General features: G+C 39.9%; 1 protein-coding gene across 4 annotated transcripts in view; it reads left to right on the forward strand.

The window, feature by feature from the left end:
- Window positions 1-21,974, forward strand: part of LOC133632659 (noelin-like) — a 47,728-nt gene that overhangs the window by 18,919 nt on the left and 6,835 nt on the right. For 2 of the 4 annotated variants that reach the window (XM_062025216.1, XM_062025217.1), the window contains 5 exons: window positions 6,476-6,615; window positions 9,975-10,114; window positions 19,351-19,518; window positions 19,628-20,619; window positions 20,755-20,901. In XM_062025216.1, coding sequence (XP_061881200.1) covers window positions 6,476-6,615; window positions 9,975-10,114; window positions 19,351-19,518; window positions 19,628-19,656 — 477 coding nt within the window. In that variant the 3' untranslated portion in view covers window positions 19,657-20,619; window positions 20,755-20,901. Of the gene's footprint in view, window positions 1-6,475; window positions 6,616-9,974; window positions 10,115-19,350; window positions 19,519-19,627; window positions 20,620-20,754; window positions 20,926-21,974 lie in introns of those variants that run through there. The other 2 variants (XM_062025219.1, XM_062025220.1) reach the window with 2 other exon arrangements.

Here is a 21,974-nt window from a genome sequence, read left to right on the forward strand (position 1 = left end):
CTAACAAGAAGTAAAGTTTGCTACGTTTAAGAGTAACGACTAACAAGAAGTAAAGTTTGCTACGTTTAAGAGTAACGACTAACAAGAAGTAAAGTTTGCTACGTTTAAGAGTAACGACTAACAAGACGTAAAGTTTGCTACGTTTAAGAGTAACGACTAACAAGAAGTAAGGTTTGCTACGTTTAAGAGTAACGACTAACAAGAAGTAAAGTTTGCTACGTTTAAGAGTAACGACTAACAAGAACAAGCGTTTGCTACGTCTACGTATAACGACTAACAAGAACTAAAGTTTGCTACGTTTAAGAGTAACGACTAACAAGAACTAAAGTTTGCTACGTTTATGAGTAACGACTAACAAGAAGTAAAGTTTGCTATGTTTAAGAGTAACGACTAACAAGAAGTAAAGTTTGCTACGTTTAAGAGTAACGACTGACAAGAAGTAAAGTTTGCTACGTTTAAGAGTAACGACTAACAAGAAGTAAAGTTTGCTACGTTTAAGAGTAACGACTAACAAGAACAAGCGTTTGCTACGTCTACGTATAACGACTAACAAGAACTAAAGTTTGCTACGTTTAAGAGTAACGACTAACAAGAACTAAAGTTTGCTACGTTTATGAGTAACGACTAACAAGAAGTAAAGTTTGCTATGTTTAAGAGTAACGACTAACAAGAAGTAAAGTTTGCTACGTTTAAGAGTAACGACTGACAAGAAGTAAAGTTTGCTACGTTTATGAGTAACGACTAACAAGAAGTAAAGTTTGCTATGTTTAAGAGTAACGACTAACAAGAAGTAAAGTTTGCTACGTTTAAGAGTAACGACTGACAAGAAGTAAAGTTTGCTACGTTTAAGAGTAACGACTAACAAGAACAAAAGTTTGCTACGTTTAAGAGTAACGACTAACAAGAACAAAAGTTTGCTACGTTTAAGAGTAACGACTAACAAGAACAAGCGTTTGCTACGTCTACGTATAACGACTAACAAGAAGTAAAGTTTGCTACGTTTAAGAGTAACGACTAACAAGAACAAAAGTTTGCTACGTTTAAGAGTAACGACTAACAAGAACTAAAGTTTGCTACGTTTATGAGTAACGACTAACAAGAAGTAAAGTTTGCTATGTTTAAGAGTAACGACTAACAAGAAGTAAAGTTTGCTACGTTTAAGAGTAACGACTAACAAGAAGTAAAGTTTGCTACGTTTAAGAGTAACGACTAACAAGAAGTAAAGTTTGCTACGTTTAAGAGTAACGACTAACAAGAAGTAAAGTTTGCTACGTTTAAGAGTAACGACTAACAAGAAGTAAAGTTTGCTACGTTTAAGAGTAACGACTAACAAGAAGTAAAGTTTGCTACGTTTAAGAGTAACGACTAACAAGAAGTAAAGTTTGCTACGTTTAAGAGTAACGACTAACAAGAAGTAAAGTTTGCTACGTTTAAGAGTAACGACTAACAAGAAGTAAAGTTTGCTACGTTTAAGAGTAACGACTAACAAGAAGTAAAGTTTGCTACGTTTAAGAGTAACGACTAACAAGAAGTAAAGTTTGCTACGTTTAAGAGTAACGACTAACAAGAAGTAAAGTTTGCTACGTTTAAGAGTAACGACTAACAAGAAGTAAAGTTTGCTACGTTTAAGAGTAACGACTAACAAGAAGTAAAGTTTGCTACGTTTAAGAGTAACGACTAACAAGAAGTAAAGTTTGCTACGTTTAAGAGTAACGACTAACAAGAAGTAAAGTTTGCTACGTTTAAGAGTAACGACTAACAAGACGTAAAGTTTGCTACGTTTAAGAGTAACGACTAACAAGAAGTAAGGTTTGCTACGTTTAAGAGTAACGACTAACAAGAAGTAAAGTTTGCTACGTTTAAGAGTAACGACTAACAAGAACAAGCGTTTGCTACGTCTACGTATAACGACTAACAAGAACTAAAGTTTGCTACGTTTAAGAGTAACGACTAACAAGAACTAAAGTTTGCTACGTTTATGAGTAACGACTAACAAGAAGTAAAGTTTGCTATGTTTAAGAGTAACGACTAACAAGAAGTAAAGTTTGCTACGTTTAAGAGTAACGACTGACAAGAAGTAAAGTTTGCTACGTTTAAGAGTAACGACTAACAAGAAGTAAAGTTTGCTACGTTTAAGAGTAACGACTAACAAGAACAAGCGTTTGCTACGTCTACGTATAACGACTAACAAGAACTAAAGTTTGCTACGTTTAAGAGTAACGACTAACAAGAACTAAAGTTTGCTACGTTTATGAGTAACGACTAACAAGAAGTAAAGTTTGCTATGTTTAAGAGTGACGACTAACAAGAAGTAAAGTTTGCTACGTTTAAGAGTAACGACTGACAAGAAGTAAAGTTTGCTACGTTTATGAGTAACGACTAACAAGAAGTAAAGTTTGCTATGTTTAAGAGTAACGACTAACAAGAAGTAAAGTTTGCTACGTTTAAGAGTAACGACTGACAAGAAGTAAAGTTTGCTACGTTTAAGAGTAACGACTGACAAGAAGTAAAGTTTGCTACGTTTAAGAGTAACGACTCACAAGAAGTAAAGTTTGCTACGTTTAAGAGTAACGACTAACAAGAAGTAAAGTTTGCTTCGTTTAAGAGTAACGACTAACAAGAAGTAAAGTTTGCTTCGTTTAAGAGTAACGACTTGTCCAGGGTGTACCAAGCCTTCCGCCTGAGTGCAGCTGGGATAGGCTCCAGCACCCCCAACCGGTAGAAAATAAATGGACTGATGGACTAACAAAAACTAATGTTTGCTACCTTTGAGAAAATGCGCTGCGTCAGCATCCAGCTGTCAACAAGGTTGTTTTTGCGGAGTTGCCGAGTCGGCGCTCAGCAGTCAACAAGTTTGCAGCGTCCGCCTTCACAGGTGAGGATTTCACAGGTGATGATTCCCCTTGGTGGTCTTCTGACAAAGGCAGCCATCTTTGATGATGCGGACAGTGACCGGTGACGTAATGAGTGATGCTGCACGAGCTCATGTGTCTGTGATGTCATCAACACTGGTTATGTAATGATGTCGTCATCTTGTGTTGAACGCTGTCATTATTGAGGTACCGGGCGACCACGTGTCACTTTATAGTTCCAAGTCAAGTCCTCCTGGCCCACATCTGGTTCAAAGACTACCATACCACAACCAGGCGCACAGCAGAAGTCAAGTTGTGTTGCGTTCAGGCGCACTGCAGCAGTCAAGTTGTGTTGCGTTCCGGCGCACTGCAGTAGTCAAGTTGTGTTGCGTTCAGGCACACAGCAGCAGTAAAGTTGTGTTGCGTTCAGGCGCACAGCAGCAGTAAAGTTGTGTTGCGTTCAGGCACACAGCAGCAGTAAAGTTGTGTTGCGTTCAGGTACGCACCATTGACAGTAAAGTTGTGTTGCATTCAGGCACACAGCACCAGTAAAGTTGTGTTGCGTTCAGGCTCACAGCAGCAGTAAAGTTGTGTTGCGTTCAGGCACACAGCACCAGTAAAGTTGTGTTGCGTTCAGGCTCACAGCAGCAGTAAAGTTGTGTTGCGTTCAGGCACACAGCAGCAGTAAAGTTGTGTTGCGTTCTTGTACGCACCACTGACAGTAAAGTTGTGTTGCGTTCAGGCACACAACAGCAGTGACGTTGTGCTGCGTTCAGGCACAAAGCAGCAGTAAAGTTGTGTTGCGTTCAGGCACACAGCAGCAGTAAAGTTGTGTTGCGTTCAGGCACACAGCAGCAGTAAAGTTGTGTTGCGTTCAGGCACACAGCAGCAGTAAAGTTGTGTTGCATTCAGGCACACAGCAGCAGTAAATTTGTGTTGCGTTCAGGTACGCACCATTGACAGTAAAGTTGTGTTGCATTCAGGCACACAGCACCAGTAAAGTTGTGTTGCGTTCAGGCTCACAGCAGCGGTAAAGTTGTGTTGCGTTCAGGCACACAGCAGCAGTAAAGTTGTGTTGCGTTCTTGTACGCACCACTGACAGTAAAGTTGTGTTGCGTTCAGGCACACAACAGCAGTGACGTTGTGCTGCGTTCAGGCACAAAGCAGCAGTAAAGTTGTGTTGCGTTCAGGCACACAGCAGCAGTAAAGTTGTGTTGCGTTCAGGCACACAGCAGCAGTAAAGTTGTGTTGCATTCAGGCACACAGCAGCAGTAAAGTTGTGTTGCATTCAGGCACACAGCAGCAGTAAATTTGTGTTGCGTTCAGGTACGCACCATTGACAGTAAAGTTGTGTTGCATTCAGGCACACAGCACCAGTAAAGTTGTGTTGCGTTCAGGCTCACAGCAGCGGTAAAGTTGTGTTGCGTTCAGGCACACAGCAGCAGTAAAGTTGTGTTGCGTTCTTGTACGCACCACTGACAGTAAAGTTGTGTTGCGTTCAGGCACACAACAGCAGTGACGTTGTGTTGCGTTCAGGCACAAAGCAGCAGTAAAGTTGTGTTGCGTTCAGGCAAACAGCAGCAGTAAAGTTGTGTTGCGTTCAGGCACACAGCAGCAGTAAATTTGTGTTGCGTTCAGGTATGCACCATTGGCAGTAAAGTTGTGTTGCATTCAGGCACACAGCACCAGTAAAGTTGTGTTGCGTTCAGGCTCACAGCAGCAGTAAAGTTGTGTTGCGTTCAGGCACACAGCAGCAGTAAAGTTGTGTTGCGTTCAGGCACACAACAGCAGTGACGTTGTGTTGCGTTCAGGCACAAAGGAGCAGTAAAGTTGTGTTGCGTTCAGGCACACAGCAGCAGTAAATTTGTGTTGCGTTCAGGTACGCACCATTGGCAGTAAAGTTGTGTTGCATTCAGGCACACAGCAGCAGTAAAGTTGTGTAGCGTTCAGGCACACAACAGCAGTAAAGTTGTGTTGCGTTCAGGCACACAGCAGCAGTGAAGTTGTGTTGCGTTCAGGTACGCACCATTGACAGTAACACAATGAGAGTAAAGTTGTGTTGTGTTTAGATACACAAAGACGGTCAAGCTGCATTCAGGTACATAGTGACAGTCAAATTGTGTTGCGTTCAGGTACACAGTGACAGTAAAGTCGTCTTGCGTTGGGGTACACAGTGACTGTCAAGTTGTTTTGCGTTCAGACTCACAGCAACAATAACGCTGTGTTGCATTCAGGTACAGAGGGTTAGTAAAGTTGTGTTGCATTCAGACACACAATAAGGTTGTGTTGCATTTAGGTACATGGTGATAGTAGAGTTGTGTTACGTTCAGGTTGCAGACACAGTGAAAGCAAGGTGGTGTTGCGTTCAGGTACACAGTGACAGTAAAGTTATGCTGCATTTAGGCACACAGTGACAGCAAAGGGGTGTTGCGTTCAAGTACAAAACGACAAGAAAGATGCGGTGTGTTCATGTACCCAAAACAGGGACAGTAAAGTTGTGTTGCGTTTAGGTACACAGTGACAGTCAAGCTGCATTCAGGTACATAGTGACAGTCAAATTGTGTTGCGCTTAAGTACAAATTGTAATTAAAGCTGTGTTGCGTTCAGGTACACTGTGATAATAAAGTTGTGTTGCATTCAAGTACCCTGTGATAATAAAGTTGTGTTGCATTCAGGTACACAGTAGAGGAAAGTTGTGTTGCGTTTAGGTACATTGTGATAATAAAGTTGTGTTACGTTCAAGTACACGTTGTCAGTAAAGCTGTGTTGCGTTCAGGTACATTGTGATAATAAAGTTGTGTTGCATTCAGGTAGGCAGTGAGAGTAAAGCTGTGTTGCGTTCAAGTACACATTGTCAGTTAAAGCTGTGTTGCGTTCAGGTACATTGTGATAATAAAGTTGTGTTACGTTCAAGTACACATTGTCAGTTAAAGCTGTGTTGCGTTCAGGTACATTGTGATAATAAAGTTGTGTTACGTTCAAGTACACATTGTCAGTAAAGCTGTGTTGCGTTCAGATACACTGATAATAAAGTTGTGTTGCATTCAGGTACACAGTGAGAGTAAAGGTGTGTTGCGTTCAGGTACACGTCATTAAAGTTGTGTTGCGTTTATTCTTGTTCGTCGTTACACTTAAACGTAGCAAACACTATTCTTTCTTAACTTAAAAAGTTAAGTTAAAGTACCAATGATAGTCACACACACACTAGGTGTGGCGAAATGTGTCCTCTGCATTTGACTCATCACCCTTGATCACCCCCTGGGAGGTGAGGGGAGCAGTGAGCAGCAGCGGTGGCCGCGCCCAGGAATCATTTTTTGGTGATTTAACCCCCAATTCCAAGCCTTGATGCTGAGTGCCAAGCAGGGAGGTAATGGCTCCCATTTTTATAGTCTTTGGTATGACTCGGCCGGGGTTTGAACTCACAACCTACCCATCTCAGGGCGGACACTCTAACCACTAGACCACTGAGTAGGTTACTTCACACTCGTAGTCGCTACTCTCTAAGTCGTTACTCCTAAACGTGTGTGTGTGTGTGTGTGTGTGTGTGTGTGTGTGTGTGTGTGTGTGTGTGTGTGTGTGTGTGTGTGTGTGTGTGTGTGTGTGTGTGTGTGTGTGTGTGTCAGGCGTGGGTGGCGGAGGTGGACCGCAGGTCGTCAGAACAAAGCAGCCGAGGTCAAGGTTCACGTTTCGGCAGTGAGGTGTCGACACCGGGAAGCCGAAGCTTGAAGCAGCTGGACGGTCGGAGTCCGGCCAGCAGAGAGAGGTACAACTTAGACCTTGTCCACATGGGAACTGAGGTTGGAAAGAGATCAGGTCCAGACAGATCGGACTCCTGGGTGAAAACTATGTAACGCCTGCATGTGGCGCTGGAACCTCAGCCACAGTAAAACCAAGCTGTGTCTTCTGCGACACACCATTCCGACCGAGTATCTTCTGTGACACACCACGTTCCGACCGAGTATCTTCTGCGACACACCACGTTCCGACCTAGTATCTTCTGCGACACACCACGTTCCGACCTAGTATCTTCTGCGACACACCACGTTCCGACCTAGTATCTTCTGCAACAGACCACGTTCCGACCTAGTATCTTCTGCGACACACCACGTTCCGACCTAGTATCTTCTGCGACACACCACGTTCCGACCTAGTATCTTCTGCGACACACCACGTTCCGACCTAGTATCTTCTGCGACACACCACGTTCCGACCTAGTATCTTCTGCGACACACCACGTTCCGACCTAGTATCTTCTGCGACACACCACGTTCCGACCTAGTATCTTCTGCGACACACCACGTTCCGACCTAGTATCTTCTGCGACACACCACGTTCCGACCTAGTATCTTCTGCGACACACCACGTTCCGACCTAGTATCTTCTGCGACACACCACGTTCCGACCTAGTATCTTCTGCGACACACCACGTTCCGACCTAGTATCTTCTGCGACACACCACGTTCCGACCTAGTATCTTCTGCGACACACCACGTTCCGACCTAGTATCTTCTGCGACACACCACGTTCCGACCTAGTATCTTCTGCGACACACCACGTTCCGACCTAGTATCTTCTGCGACACACCACGTTCCGACCTAGTATCTTCTGCGAGACACCACGTTCCGACCGAGTATCTTCTGCGACACACCACGTTCCGACCTAGTATCTTCTGCGACACACCACGTTCCGACCTAGTATCTTCTGCGACACACCACGTTCCGACCTAGTATCTTCTGCGACACACCACGTTCCGACCTAGTATCTTCTGCGAGAAACAACGTTCCGACCTAGTATCTTCTGCAACAGACCACGTTCCGACCTAGTATCTTCTGCGACACACCATTCCGACCTAGTATCTTCTGCGACACACCACGTTCCGACCTAGTATCTTCTGCGACACACCACGTTCCGACCTAGTATCTTCTGCGACACACCACGTTCCGACCTAGTATCTTCTGCGACACACCACGTTCCGACCTAGTATCTTCTGCGACACACCACGTTCCGACCTAGTATCTTCTGCGAGACACCACGTTCCGACCGAGTATCTTCTGCGACACACCACGTTCCGACCTAGTATCTTCTGCGACACACCATTCCGACCTAGTATCTTCTGCGACACACCACGTTCCGACCTAGTATCTTCTGCGACACACCACGTTCCGACCTAGTATCTTCTGCGACACACCACGTTCCGACCTAGTATCTTCTGCGACACACCACGTTCCGACCTAGTATCTTCTGCGACACACCACGTTCCGACCTAGTATCTTCTGCGAGACACCACGTTCCGACCGAGTATCTTCTGCGACACACCACGTTCCGACCTAGTATCTTCTGCGACCCACCATTCCGACCTAGTATCTTCTGCGACACACCATTCCGACCGAGTATCTTCTGCGACACACCACGTTCCGACCGAGTATCTTCTGCGACACACCACGTTCCGACATAGTATCTTCTGCGACACACCACGTTCCGACCTAGTATCTTCTGCGACACACCATTCCGACCGAGTATCTTCTGCGACACACCACGTTCCGACCTAGTATCTTCTGCGACACACCACGTTCCGACCTAGTATCTTCTGCGACACACCACATTCCGACCGAGTATCTTCTGCGACACACCACGTTCCGACCGAGTATCTTCTGCGACACACCACATTCCGACCTAGTATCTTCTGCGACCCACCATTCCGACCTAGTATCTTCTGCGACACACCATTCCGACCTAGTATCTTCTGCGACACACCATTCCGACCGAGTATCTTCTGCGACACACCACATTCCGACCGAGTATCTTCTGCGACACACCACGTTCCGACCGAGTATCTTCTGGGACACACCACGTTCCGACCGAGTATCTTCTGGGACACACCACGTTCCGACCGAGTATCTTCTGCGACACACCACGTTCCGACCGAGTATCTTCTGCGACACACCACGTTCCGACCGAGTATCTTCTGCGACACACCACGTTCCGACCGAGTATCTTCTGCGACACACCACGTTCCGACCTAGTATCTTCTGCGACACACCACGTTCCGACATAGTATCTTCTGCGACAGACCACATTCCGACCTAGTATCTTCTGCGACACACACGTTCCGACCTAGTATCTTCTGCGACACACCACGTTCCGACATAGTATCTTCTGCAACAGACCACGTTCTGACCTAGTATCTTCTGCGACACACCACGTTCCAACTTAGTATCTTCTGCGACAGACCACGTTCCGACCTAGTATCTTCTGCGACACACCATGTTCCGACCTAGTATCTTCTGCGACACACCACGTTCCGACATAGTATCTTCTGCGACAGACCACATTCCGACCTAGTATCTTCTGCGACACACACGTTCCGACCTAGTATCTTCTGCGACACACCACGTTCCGACATAGTATCTTCTGCAACAGACCACGTTCTGACCTAGTATCTTCTGCAACACACCACGTTCCAACTTAGTATCTTCTGCGACAGACCACGTTCCGACCTAGTATCTTCTGCGACACACCATGTTCCGACCTAGTATCTTCTGCGACACACCACGTTCCGACATAGTATCTTCTGCGACAGACCACATTCCGACCTACTATCTTCTGCGACACACACGTTCCGACCTAGTATCTTCTGCGACACACCACGTTCCGACATAGTATCTTCTGCAACAGACCACGTTCCAACTTAGTATCTTCTGCGACAGACCACGTTCCGACCTAGTATCTTCTGCGACACACCATGTTCCGACCTAGTATCTTCTGCGACACACCACGTTCCGACCTAGTATCTTCTGCGACACACCACGTTCCGACCTAGGAGCTTCTGCGACACACCACGTTCCGACCTAGTATCTTCTGCGACACACCACGTTCCGACCTAGTATCTTCTGCGACACACCACGTTCCGACCTAGTATCTTCTGCGACACACCACGTTCCGACCTAGTATCTTCTGCGACACACCACGTTCCGACCTAGTATCTTCTGCGACACACCACGTTCCGACCTAGTATCTTCTGCGACACACCACGTTCCGACCTAGTATTGTTCCCGTGTGGACAAGGCCTTGGAACTATTCCTGGTTCTGATAGAGACTAACTGGGCTGGCTTGGTACTTCAGTCCAGACGGCAGCTACACCGAGGACCAGAGTGCGGAAGTTCACTTCTCCAAGTCGCGGAGTTCTGAGTTTGATGATGACTTTGATGATGAAGAACCGCTGGCCAGCATTGGCACCTGCAAGTCCCTGTACCCGTTTCAAGGTAGGACTAGAAGACTTGATAGACTAATAGGAACTAACTACTGTACCTTGAACCCTCAGGCAGAAATACCATGTTACCATGATATTGATACCATGTTATTGGAGTTTGTTAGCTTGTTTGATACCATGTTATTGGAGTTTGTTAGCTTGTTTGATACCATGTTATTGGAGTTTGTTAGCTTGTTTGATACCATGTTATTGGAGTTTGTTAGCTTGTTTGATACGATGTTATTGGACTTTGTTAGCTTGTTTGATACCATGTTATTGGAGTTTGTTAGCTTGTTTGATACGATGTTATTGGAGTTTGTTAGCTTGCTTGATACCATGTTATTGGACTTTGTTAGCTTGTTTGATACCATGTTATTGGAGTTTGTTAGCTTGTTTGATACCATGTTATTGGACTTTGTTAGCTTGTTTGATACCATGTTATTGGACTTTGTTAGCTTGTTTGATATGATGTTATTTGAGTTTGTTAGCTTGTTTGATACCATGTTATTGGAGTTTGTTAGCTTGTTTGATACCATGTTATTGGAGTTTGTTAGCTTGTTTGATACCATGTTATTGGACTTTGTTAGCTTGTTTGATACCATGTTATTGGACTTTGTTAGCTTGTTTGATACCATGTTATTGGAGTTTGTTAGCTTGTTTGATACCATGTTATTGGACTTTGTTAGCTTGTTTGATACCATGTTATTGGACTTTGTTAGCTTGTTTGATATGATGTTATTGGAGTTTGTTAGCTTGTTTGATACGATGTTATTGGAGTTTGTTAGCTTGTTTGATACCATGTTATTGGAGTTTGTTAGCTTGTTTGATACCATGTTATTGGACTTTGTTAGCTTGTTTGATACCATGTTATTGGACTTTGTTAGCTTGTTTGATACCATGTTATTGGAGTTTGTTAGCTTGTTTGATACCATGTTATTGGACTTTGTTAGCTTGTTTGATACCATGTTATTGGAGTTTGTTAGCTTGTTTGATACCATGTTATTGGACTTTGTTAGCTTGTGATGTAAATATAAAAATTTAAAAAAATAAATAAAAAGTAGTTTTATGGTAAAAAAAAAAAAAAAAAAAATTGCAACACAGTCGTCAAAATTTTACAGAAGAAATCAAATTGGCATAGTTTTTCAAATTTCAAAAAACAACCGTAGATTTTAAGGGTAAGAAAAAGCTGAGTTGCCAGCATAGTACTGTGAAAATAACGGTGTTTGGAAGTTGCGTCCTCGCAGTCCCAGTCAGACACGGCACAGGAGCCAAGCGTGCAGGTTTTAACAAGGTTTTAATAAACAAAGGCTTTTAACAAAAGTGTTCTCTCCTGAAGGCCGCGACTTTTCAGTCACGTCCGTATCCTCTCTTTCCTCCTGCTCCCGGCCGCTTGCTGTTAAAGACAACAGATGATTAGATTAACACGTACCACCTGTGAAATCTAATCGCCTGCCAGCTGTGTCTCGCCGTCAGCGCTGCCACGCCCCCGTCTGATGGTGCTCTGTCCTCAGCACCGTGGACAGAGGCGGTGACCTTTGCTCCTGCAGGCAGCGCTGGCCACATCTCCCTCCACACGGTGGTATAGGCTTTCAAATGTACAGTAATTCACTGTAGAAACAAGAATTTACAGTAAAAAACAAACAAACTAGCAGCTACGTCACCTTAATTTGACCCTAAAAATAAGATTTAAGATGAGCACAAACAACATATCAAAACAGTATTATGAATATAAGCACAAAAAACATATCAAACATATCAAAACAGTATTATGAATATGAGCACAAAAAACACATCAAAACAGTATTATGAATATGAGCACAAACAATATATCAAAACAGTATTATGAATATGAGCACAAAAAACATATCAAAACAGTATTATGAATATGAGCACAAACAACATATCAAAACAGTATTATGAATATGAGCACAAACAACATATCAAAACAGTATTATGAATATGAGCACAAACAGCATATCAAAACAGTATTATGAATATGAGCACAAACAACATATCAAAACAGTATTATGAATATGAGCACAAACAGCATATCAAAACAGTATTATGAATATGAGCACAAACAGCATATCAAAACAGTATTATGAATATGAGCACAAACAACATATCAAAACAGTATTATGAATATGAGCACAAACAGCATATCAAAACAGTATTATGAATATGAGCACAACAACATATCAAAACAGTATTATGGATATGAGCACAAAAAACATATCAAAACAGTATTATGAATATGAGCACAAAAAACACATCAAAACAGTATTATGAATATGAGCACAAACAACATATCGAAACAGTATTATGAATATGAGCACAAAAAACATATCAAAACAGTATTATGAATATGAGCACAAACATATCAAAACAGTATTATGAATATGAACACAAACAACATATCAAAACAGTATTATGAATATGAGCACAAACAACATATCAAAACAGTATTATGAATATGAACACAAACAACATATCAAAACAGTATTATGGATATGAGCACAACAACATATCAAAACAGTATTATGAATATGAACACAAACAACATATCAAAACAGTATTATGAATATGAACACAAACAACATATCAAAACAGTATTATGAATATGAGCACAAACAACATATCAAAACAGTATTATGAATATGAGCACAAACAACATATCAAAACAGTATTATGAATATGAGCACAAACAACATATCAAAACAGTATTATGAATATGAGCACAAACAACATATCAAAACAGTATTATGAATATGAGCACAAACAACATATCAAAACAGTATTATGAATATGAGCACAAACAACATATCAAAACAGTATTATGAATATGAGCACAAACATCATATCAAAACAATATTATGAATATGAGCACAAACAACATATCAAAACAGTATTATGAATATGAGCACAAACAACATATCAAAACAGTATTATGAATATGAGCACAAACAACATATCAAAACAGTATTATGAATATGAGCACAAACAACATATCCCCACTAGTGGGGAGTATAGGCAAAGGAAAGATCAAGTTGCAGACGTCCATCCATTTTCTACCGCATGTCTTATATTATATTATATATAATATTTATTATATTATATTATTTTTCTACAAGTCTTATATTATATTATATTCATTATATTATATTATATTATATTATATTATATTATATTATATTTCTACATGTCGCCAGACAAGTCTTATATTATATACAGTATTATATTTATTATATTATATTATATTATATTATATTTCTACATGTTGCCAGACAAGTCGTATATTATATTATATATGATATTAATTATATTATATTATATTATATTATTTATTATATTACATTATATTATATTATATTATATTTCTACATGTCGCCAGACAAGTCTTATATTATATTATATATTATATTTATTATATTATATTATATTATTTATTATATTACATTATATTATATTATATTATATTTCTACATGTCGCCAGACAAGTCTTATATTATATTATATATTATATTTATTATATTATATTATATTATTTATTATATTACATTATATTATATTATATTATATTTCTACATGTCCCCAGACAAGTCTTATATTATATTATATATAATATTTATTATATTATATTATATTTCTACATGTCGCCAGACAAGTCTTATATTATATTATATTTATTATATTATATTATATTATTTATTATATTATATTATATTTCTACATGTCGCCAGACAAGTCTTATATTATATATTATACTTATTATATTATATTATATTATTATTTATTATATTACATTATATTATATTATATTATATTTCTACATGTCGCCAGACAAGTCTTATATTATATTATATATTATATTTATTATATTATATTATATTATTTATTATATTACATTATATTATATTATATTATATTTCTACATGTCGCCAGACAAGTCTTATATTATATTATATTTATTATATTATATTATATTATATTATATTATATTTCTACATGTCCCCAGACAAGTCTTATATTATATTATATATAATATTTATTATATTATATTATATTTCTACATGTCGCCAGACAAGTCTTATATTATATTATATATTGTATTTATTATATTATATTATATTTCTACATGTCCCCAGACAAGTCTTATATTATATTACATATAATATTTATTATATTATATTATATTTGCACATGTCGCCAGACAAGTCTTATATTATATATTATATTCATTATATTATATTATATTATTTATTATGTTATTATATTATATTGTATTTCTACATGTCGCCAGACAAGTCTTATATTATATATTATATTTATTATATTATATTATATTATATTTCTATATGTCACCAGACAAGTCTTATATTATATTATATACAGTATTATATTTATTATATTATATTATATTATATTTCTACATGTTGCCAGACAAGTCGTATATTATATTATATATGATATTTATTATATTATATTATATTATATTATATTATATTTCTATATGTCGCCAGACAAGTCTTATATTATATTATATATGATATTTATTATATTATATTATATTATATTATATTTCTATGTCGCCAGACATGTCTTATATTATATTATATTATATATTATATTTATTATATTATATTATATTATATTTTAGTCTTTTTACACGTTTAGGTGGGACACACAAGTGTCGCAAAAGTGCCGTTTAAAAAGGCAGACAATTTGGGTTCCTGCTTCACACAAATCTAAATACACACACTTTTTTTTACGCGCACACAGATCGAAATACAGACAGATTTTCTTTCCTTTCCTTTATTACACAAACACACAAATTGGAATACGAACACACACATTAAAACACACATCGAAAAATACAAACACACAAATTAAAACACACACAAATCGAAATACAGACACACAAATTAAAACACACACAAATCGAAATACAGACACACAAATTAAAACACACACACAAATTGAAATACGGACAAAAATTAAACCACACCCACACAAATCCAAATACAGACAGACAGACAAATCCAAATACAGACACACGAATCGAGATATGGACACAAAGTAAAACACACACACACAAATTGAAATACAGACACACAAATTAAAACACACACACAAATGGAAATACAGACACAAATTAAATCATGCACACAAATCACAGTACGGATGTAAATTAAAACACACACACAAATCGAAATACAAACCTACAAATTAAAACAAAAATCCAAATACAGACAGACAAATCAAAATACAGACACACACATTAAAACACACACACACAAATCAAAATACAGACACACAAATTAAAACACACACACACACAAATGTAAATACAGACACACAAATTAAAACACACACAAATCGAAATACTGACACAAATTAAAACACACAGACACACAAATCGACATACGGACACACAAACTAAAACACACACAAATCCAAATACAGACAGACAGACAAATCCAAATACAGACACACAAATTGAGATACGGACACAAAGTAAAACACACACACACAAATCGAAATACAGACACACAAATTAAAACACACACACAAATGGAAATACAGACACAAATTAAATCACACACACAAATCACAGTACGGACGTAAATTAAAACACACACACAAATCCAAATACAGACAGACAGACAGACAAATCCAAATACTGACACACAAATCGAGATACGGACACAAAGTAAAACACACACACAAATCGAAATACAGACACACAAATTAAAACACACACAAATGGAAATACAGACACAAGTTAAATCACGCACACAAATCACAGTACGGACGTAAATTGAAACACACACACAAATCGAAATACAAACACACAAATTAAAACAAAAATCCAAATACAGACAGACAAATCAAAATACAGACACACACATTAAAACACACGCACACATATCAAAATACAGACACACAAATTAAAACACACACACACAAATCGAAATACAGACACACAAATTAAAACACACACAAATCGAAATACTGACACAAATTAAAACACACAGACACACAAATCGACATACGGACACACAAACTAAAACACACACAAATCCAAATACAGACAGACAGACAAATCCAAATACAGACACACAAATTGAGATACGGACACAAAGTAAAACACACACACAAATCGAAATACAGACACACAAATTAAAACACGCACACAAATGGAAATACAGACACAAATTAAATCACGCACACAAATCACAGTACGGACGTAAATTAAAACACACACACAAATCCAAATACAGACAGACAGACAAATCCAAATACAGACACACAAATCGAGATACGGGCACAAAGTAAAACACACACACAAATCGAAATACAGACACACAAATTAAAACACGCACACAAATGGAAATACAGACACAAATTAAATCACGCACACAAATCACAGTACGGACGTAAATTAAAACACACACACAAATCGAAATACAAACACACAAATTAAAACAAAAATCCAAATACAGACAGACACATTAAAACACACGCACACAAATCAAAATACAGACACACAAATTAAAACACACACACACAAATCGAAATACAGACACACAAATTAAAACACACACAAATCGAAATACTGACACAAATTAAAACACACAGACACACAAATCGACATACGGACACACAAACTAAAACACACACAAAAATCTAAATACGGACACCAATAAAATACACACACACACACACACAAATCTAAATACGGACACCAATAAAATACAAATTAAAACACACAGATTGAGACACAGACACACAAATGACATGAATGTGATTACGGACCCACATATTTTTACACAATAGTTCTGCCACAATAAAAGCTTCATTGTCGTCAAGTGAAGGCATGACAAGACTCTCTTTCACTTTTAATGTCGACAAAGTGGATCACATCTTATTCTCTGACAAAGTGTGGAGTGGAGTTAGGCCACGCCCACTGTTCTGCCAGGCCACGCCCACTGTTCCGCTACACTCCCATCATCACTTGTTTATGAGCCAAGTCCACAAACGTGACAGACTGGCATGAATAAATAAACATGAAACACTGGCTCTTATTTTCTTTGTAAGACAGCAGGCGCTCTTCTTTGGCGCTGCTCGCTGCTCACGTGCCAAGGAGCGTCCTGCAATCTTTCGGACTGACTTGGCATCAGTCTTCCTCTCACAGAATAAAACACACAAGTTCTTTTGGATGACATATATGTTGAGTAAAAAAGGACTACCGAGACAGAATAGTGCAATACCAGGTTTCACTGAAGCCTCAGGAGACCAAGAATGGTGCAATACCAGGTTTTACTGAAGCCTCAGGAGACCAAGAATGGTGCAATACCAAGTTTTACTGAAGCCTCAGGAGACCAAGAATGGTGCAATACCAGGTTTTACTGAAGCCTCAGGAGACCAAGAATGGTACAATACCAGGTTTTACTCACGCCTCAGGAGACCAAGAATGGTGCAATACCAGGTTTTACTGAAGCCTCAGGAGACCAAGAATGGTGCAATACCAGGTTTTACTGAAGCCTCAGGAGACCAAGAATGGTACAATACCAGGTTTTACTGAAGCCTCAGGAGACCAAGAATGGTACAATACCAGGTTTTACTGAAGCCTCAGGAGACCAAGAATGGTACAATACCAGGTTTCACTGAAGCCTCAGGAGACCAACAATGGTGCAATACCAGGTTTTACTGAAGCCTCAGGAGACCAAGAATGGTACAATACCAGGTTTTACTGAAGCCTCAAGAGACCAAGAATGGTACAATACCAGGTTTCACTGAAGCCTCAGGAGACCAAGAATGGTACAATACCAGGTCTTACTGAAGCCTCACGAGACCAAGAATGGTACAATACCAGGTTTCACTGAAGCCTCAGGATACCAAGAATGGTGCAATACCAGGTTTTACTGAAGCCTCAGAATACCAAGAATGGTACAATACCAGGTTTTACTGAAGCCTCAGGAGACCAAGAATGGTGCAATACCAGGTTTTACTGAAGCCTCAGGAGACCAAGAATGGTGCAATACCAGGTTTTACTGAAGCCTCAGGAGACCAAGAATGGTACAATACCAGGTTTTACTGAAGCCTTGGGATACCAAGAATGGTACAATACCAGGTTGTACTGAAGCCTCAGGAGACCAAGAATGGTACAATACCAGGTTTTACTGAAGCCTCAGGATACCAAGAATGGTACAATACTAGAGATGTCCGATAATATCGGTCTGCCGATATTATCGGCCGATAAATGCGTTAAAATGTAATATCGGAAATTATCGGTATCGTTTTTTTTATTATCAGTATCGTGTTTTTTTTGTTTGTTTTTTTTTTTTTTTTTTTTTTAATTAAATCCACATAAAAACACAAGATACACTTACAATTAGTGCACCAACACAAAAAACCTCCCTCCCCCATTTACAGTCATTCACACAAAAGGGTTGTTTCTTTCTGTTATTAATATTCTGCTTCCTACATTATATATCAATATATATCAATACAGTCTGCAAGGGATACAGTCCGTAAGCACACATGATTGTGCGTGCTGCTGCTCCACTAATAGTACTAACCTTTTACAGTTAATTTTACAAATTTTCATTAATTACTAGTTTCTATGTAACTGTTTTTATATTGTTTTACTTTCTTTTTATTCAAGAAAATGTTTTTAATTTATTTATCTTATTTTATTTGATTCGTTTTTTTAAAAAGTACCTTATCTTCACCATACCTGGTTGTCCAAATTAGGCATAATAATGTGTTAATTCCACGACTGCATATATCGGTTGATATCGGTATCGGTTGATATCGGTATCGGTAATTAAAGAGTTGGACAATATCGGCATATCGGATATCGGCAAAAAGCCATTATCGGACATCCCTATACAATACCAGGTTTCACTGAAGCCTCAGGAGACCAAGAATGGTGCAATACCAGGTTTTACTGAAGCCTCAGGAGACCAGGCCTCCCAGTGCCACCATCGCATCAGCAAGCCAGATTTAAATCCAATCAAAAAGAGAAAGAAGCGCAGCTGCTTCTCCAAAACAGTTAAGGAACTGGCCAAAACAGCTCTGTGAGCCGACAAACGGGACAAAACAAAGAGTTTGCTAGCGGACATAAGATAAAAGCAAGGAGGCCACAAGGAGACACACCCCACACTAGCGGCTTTAAACATGACCATGGATGAAAAAGATCTCCCAACAATGGTGGCTAACGAGAAGGCGCCTTGTCTGCTGCAGGTCAGAACGAAGGCACGCTGTCCATGTTGGAGGGGGAACTACTTTCTGTGGTGGAAGAAGACAAAGGTGACGGCTGGACCAGAGTCCGCAGGAACTTGGAAGAGGAAGGATACGTGCCCACCTCCTACATCAAGGTCTTCCTGGACACCAACGCCAAAGGTGCCAAAGGTGCAGAGGTCACATGACTTCTACCTGACCTCTTTGTTGTGTTCCTAACGTGTGTGTGTGTGTGTGTGTGCGTGTGTGTGTGTGTGTGTGTGTGCGTGTGTGTGTGCAGGTTTCGTGCAGACAAGTCGACTCGTGTAAGGAGGCGTGGGTACAGGAAGTGAAGGTGTTAAAGACACCAGATGGACGCCACACGCCGGGTTACCATGGTGATTGTTGCTGCGGCGACCGTCCAACGTCTTTAGAGTGACACGACGCCCTCGTCTGTGTTGCCGCCGTGACCACACACACACACACACACACACACATGCACGCACTGCCAGTTAGGAAGTGGGTAAAAAAAGGAAAAGTGTGTTTTTACATTTGTGCTGTCATGCACGAAAACGTCGACAGGAAGTCGGAGAAACATTAAAAAAAAAAAAAAAAGGGAACCTGTCCTCCATATTTAACCCGCTTGTTGTCATTAAATGTATCATCTCCCCCCTCCGCACTTCCTGTGTGTGCCATCTTTCAAAATAAAATAGCCCCGACGTGTGTGCGCGCGCGCGTTTGCAACAAAATACCTAAATGACATGGAGTAGTAAAGTTTTATTGTGAAAACCACACGACTCCTGCACGTTATTTGGAATAACATTTTCTATATGTTGTGATTGGACGATGAGGCGGTGATGTCATCACAGCGCCAGGTCAACCTCGGCGAAACACTTCCTGTTTGAGACTGGACTGTGGCGTGTGTGTGCGTGTGTGTGTGTGTGAGAGAGAGAGAGAGAGAGAGCGTAACCAATGGCAACAGCCCGTCTGCCCCGACGCGGGCTTCCATTTGGAGCCAGTTGCCATGGTAACGCCGCCTTCTGCTCGTGTGTGAGCCTTTTAATTTGAGGAAGGGAACATGTTACTGCCGCAGGCACACGCACCATGCCCCTCCCCCACAGATCCATGACATCATCACACACACACACACACACACACACACACACTGGGCTGCCTGTGGCGGCGCGTGACCGAAGACGAGCGAGGAAGAAGCCGAAGACAAGGATGGAGTCCGAGGAGAACGTGGTCCAGTCCTTCCTGCTGCTGCTGCTGCTGGCCGCCTCCTTCACTCTGGTCAGATTCCTCTCTCTTCTTTCTTCTCATGCAACATTTTGTCTGCGTCTGCTAAATATAGCCAGTCTTTTCCCAGCATGCATCACTCGCGCTGCTAACACGCCGACGTTTTTACGCTTGCATGGCGGCGCGCAGGTGGGCCCGGCGGCCCCCCGGGACCAGGAGCGGGCCCAGGAGGACCAGTGGCACGTGTTCAGCTCCGCCCAGGACGCGGCGGGCCGCTGCGTGTGCACGGTGGTGACCCCGCAGGACGGCCTGTGCTCCAGGGACACCCGCGGCAAGCAAGTGCGACACCTGCTGGAGAAGGTATGGCAACTACACCTCGCACGCTAACTTTGTGGCCGTGATCTTAGCATACACAGTAAGGCACTGTAAAACAATGGCCGTGGCTTTTAGGTTCAAAAATGGACATACGGACACACAAATAAAAATATATTAAATAAAAATATATTAAATAAAAATGTATTTATGTTTACCACACACACACACATCGACATACAGACACACAAATTAAAATGTATTAAATAAAAATATATTAACTAAAAATGTATTTATGTTTACCACACACACACATCGACATACGGACACACAAATTAAAATGTATTAAATAAAAATATATTAAATAAAAATTTATTTATGTTTACCACACACACACATCGACATACGGACACACAAATTAAAATGTATTAAATAAAAATATATTAAATAAAAATTTATTTATGTTTACCACACACACACATCGACATACGGACACACAAATTAAAACACACACACAAATTGAAATACGGACACAAATTAAAACACACAAAAATCGAAATACGGACACACAAATTAAAACACTCACACAAATCGACATACAGACACACAAATTGAAACACACAAATCGAAATACAGACACACAAATGAAAACACACACACAAATCGGAATACGGACAAATAAATTAAAACACACACAAATCGACGAACAGACACACAAATTGAAATACGGACACACAAATTAAAACACACACAAATTGAAATACAGACAAAAATTAAACCACACACACAAATCCAAATACAGAAAGACCGACAAATCCAAATACAGACACACAAATTAAATTACACACACATATTGAAATACAGACACACAAATTAAAATACACACACAAATCAAAATACGGACACACAAATTAAAACACACACAAAAATCGAAATATGGACCCACAAATTAAAACTCTCACACAAATCGACATACAGACACAAATTAAAACACACACTCAAATCGAAATACGGACACACAAAGTAAAACACTCACACAAATCGAAATATGGACACACTAATTAAAACACACACACAAATTGAAATACGGACACACA

This window comes from Entelurus aequoreus, linkage group LG17, assembly GCF_033978785.1.
Source record: "Entelurus aequoreus isolate RoL-2023_Sb linkage group LG17, RoL_Eaeq_v1.1, whole genome shotgun sequence".
NCBI classification, from domain to species: Eukaryota; Metazoa; Chordata; class Actinopteri; order Syngnathiformes; family Syngnathidae; genus Entelurus; species Entelurus aequoreus.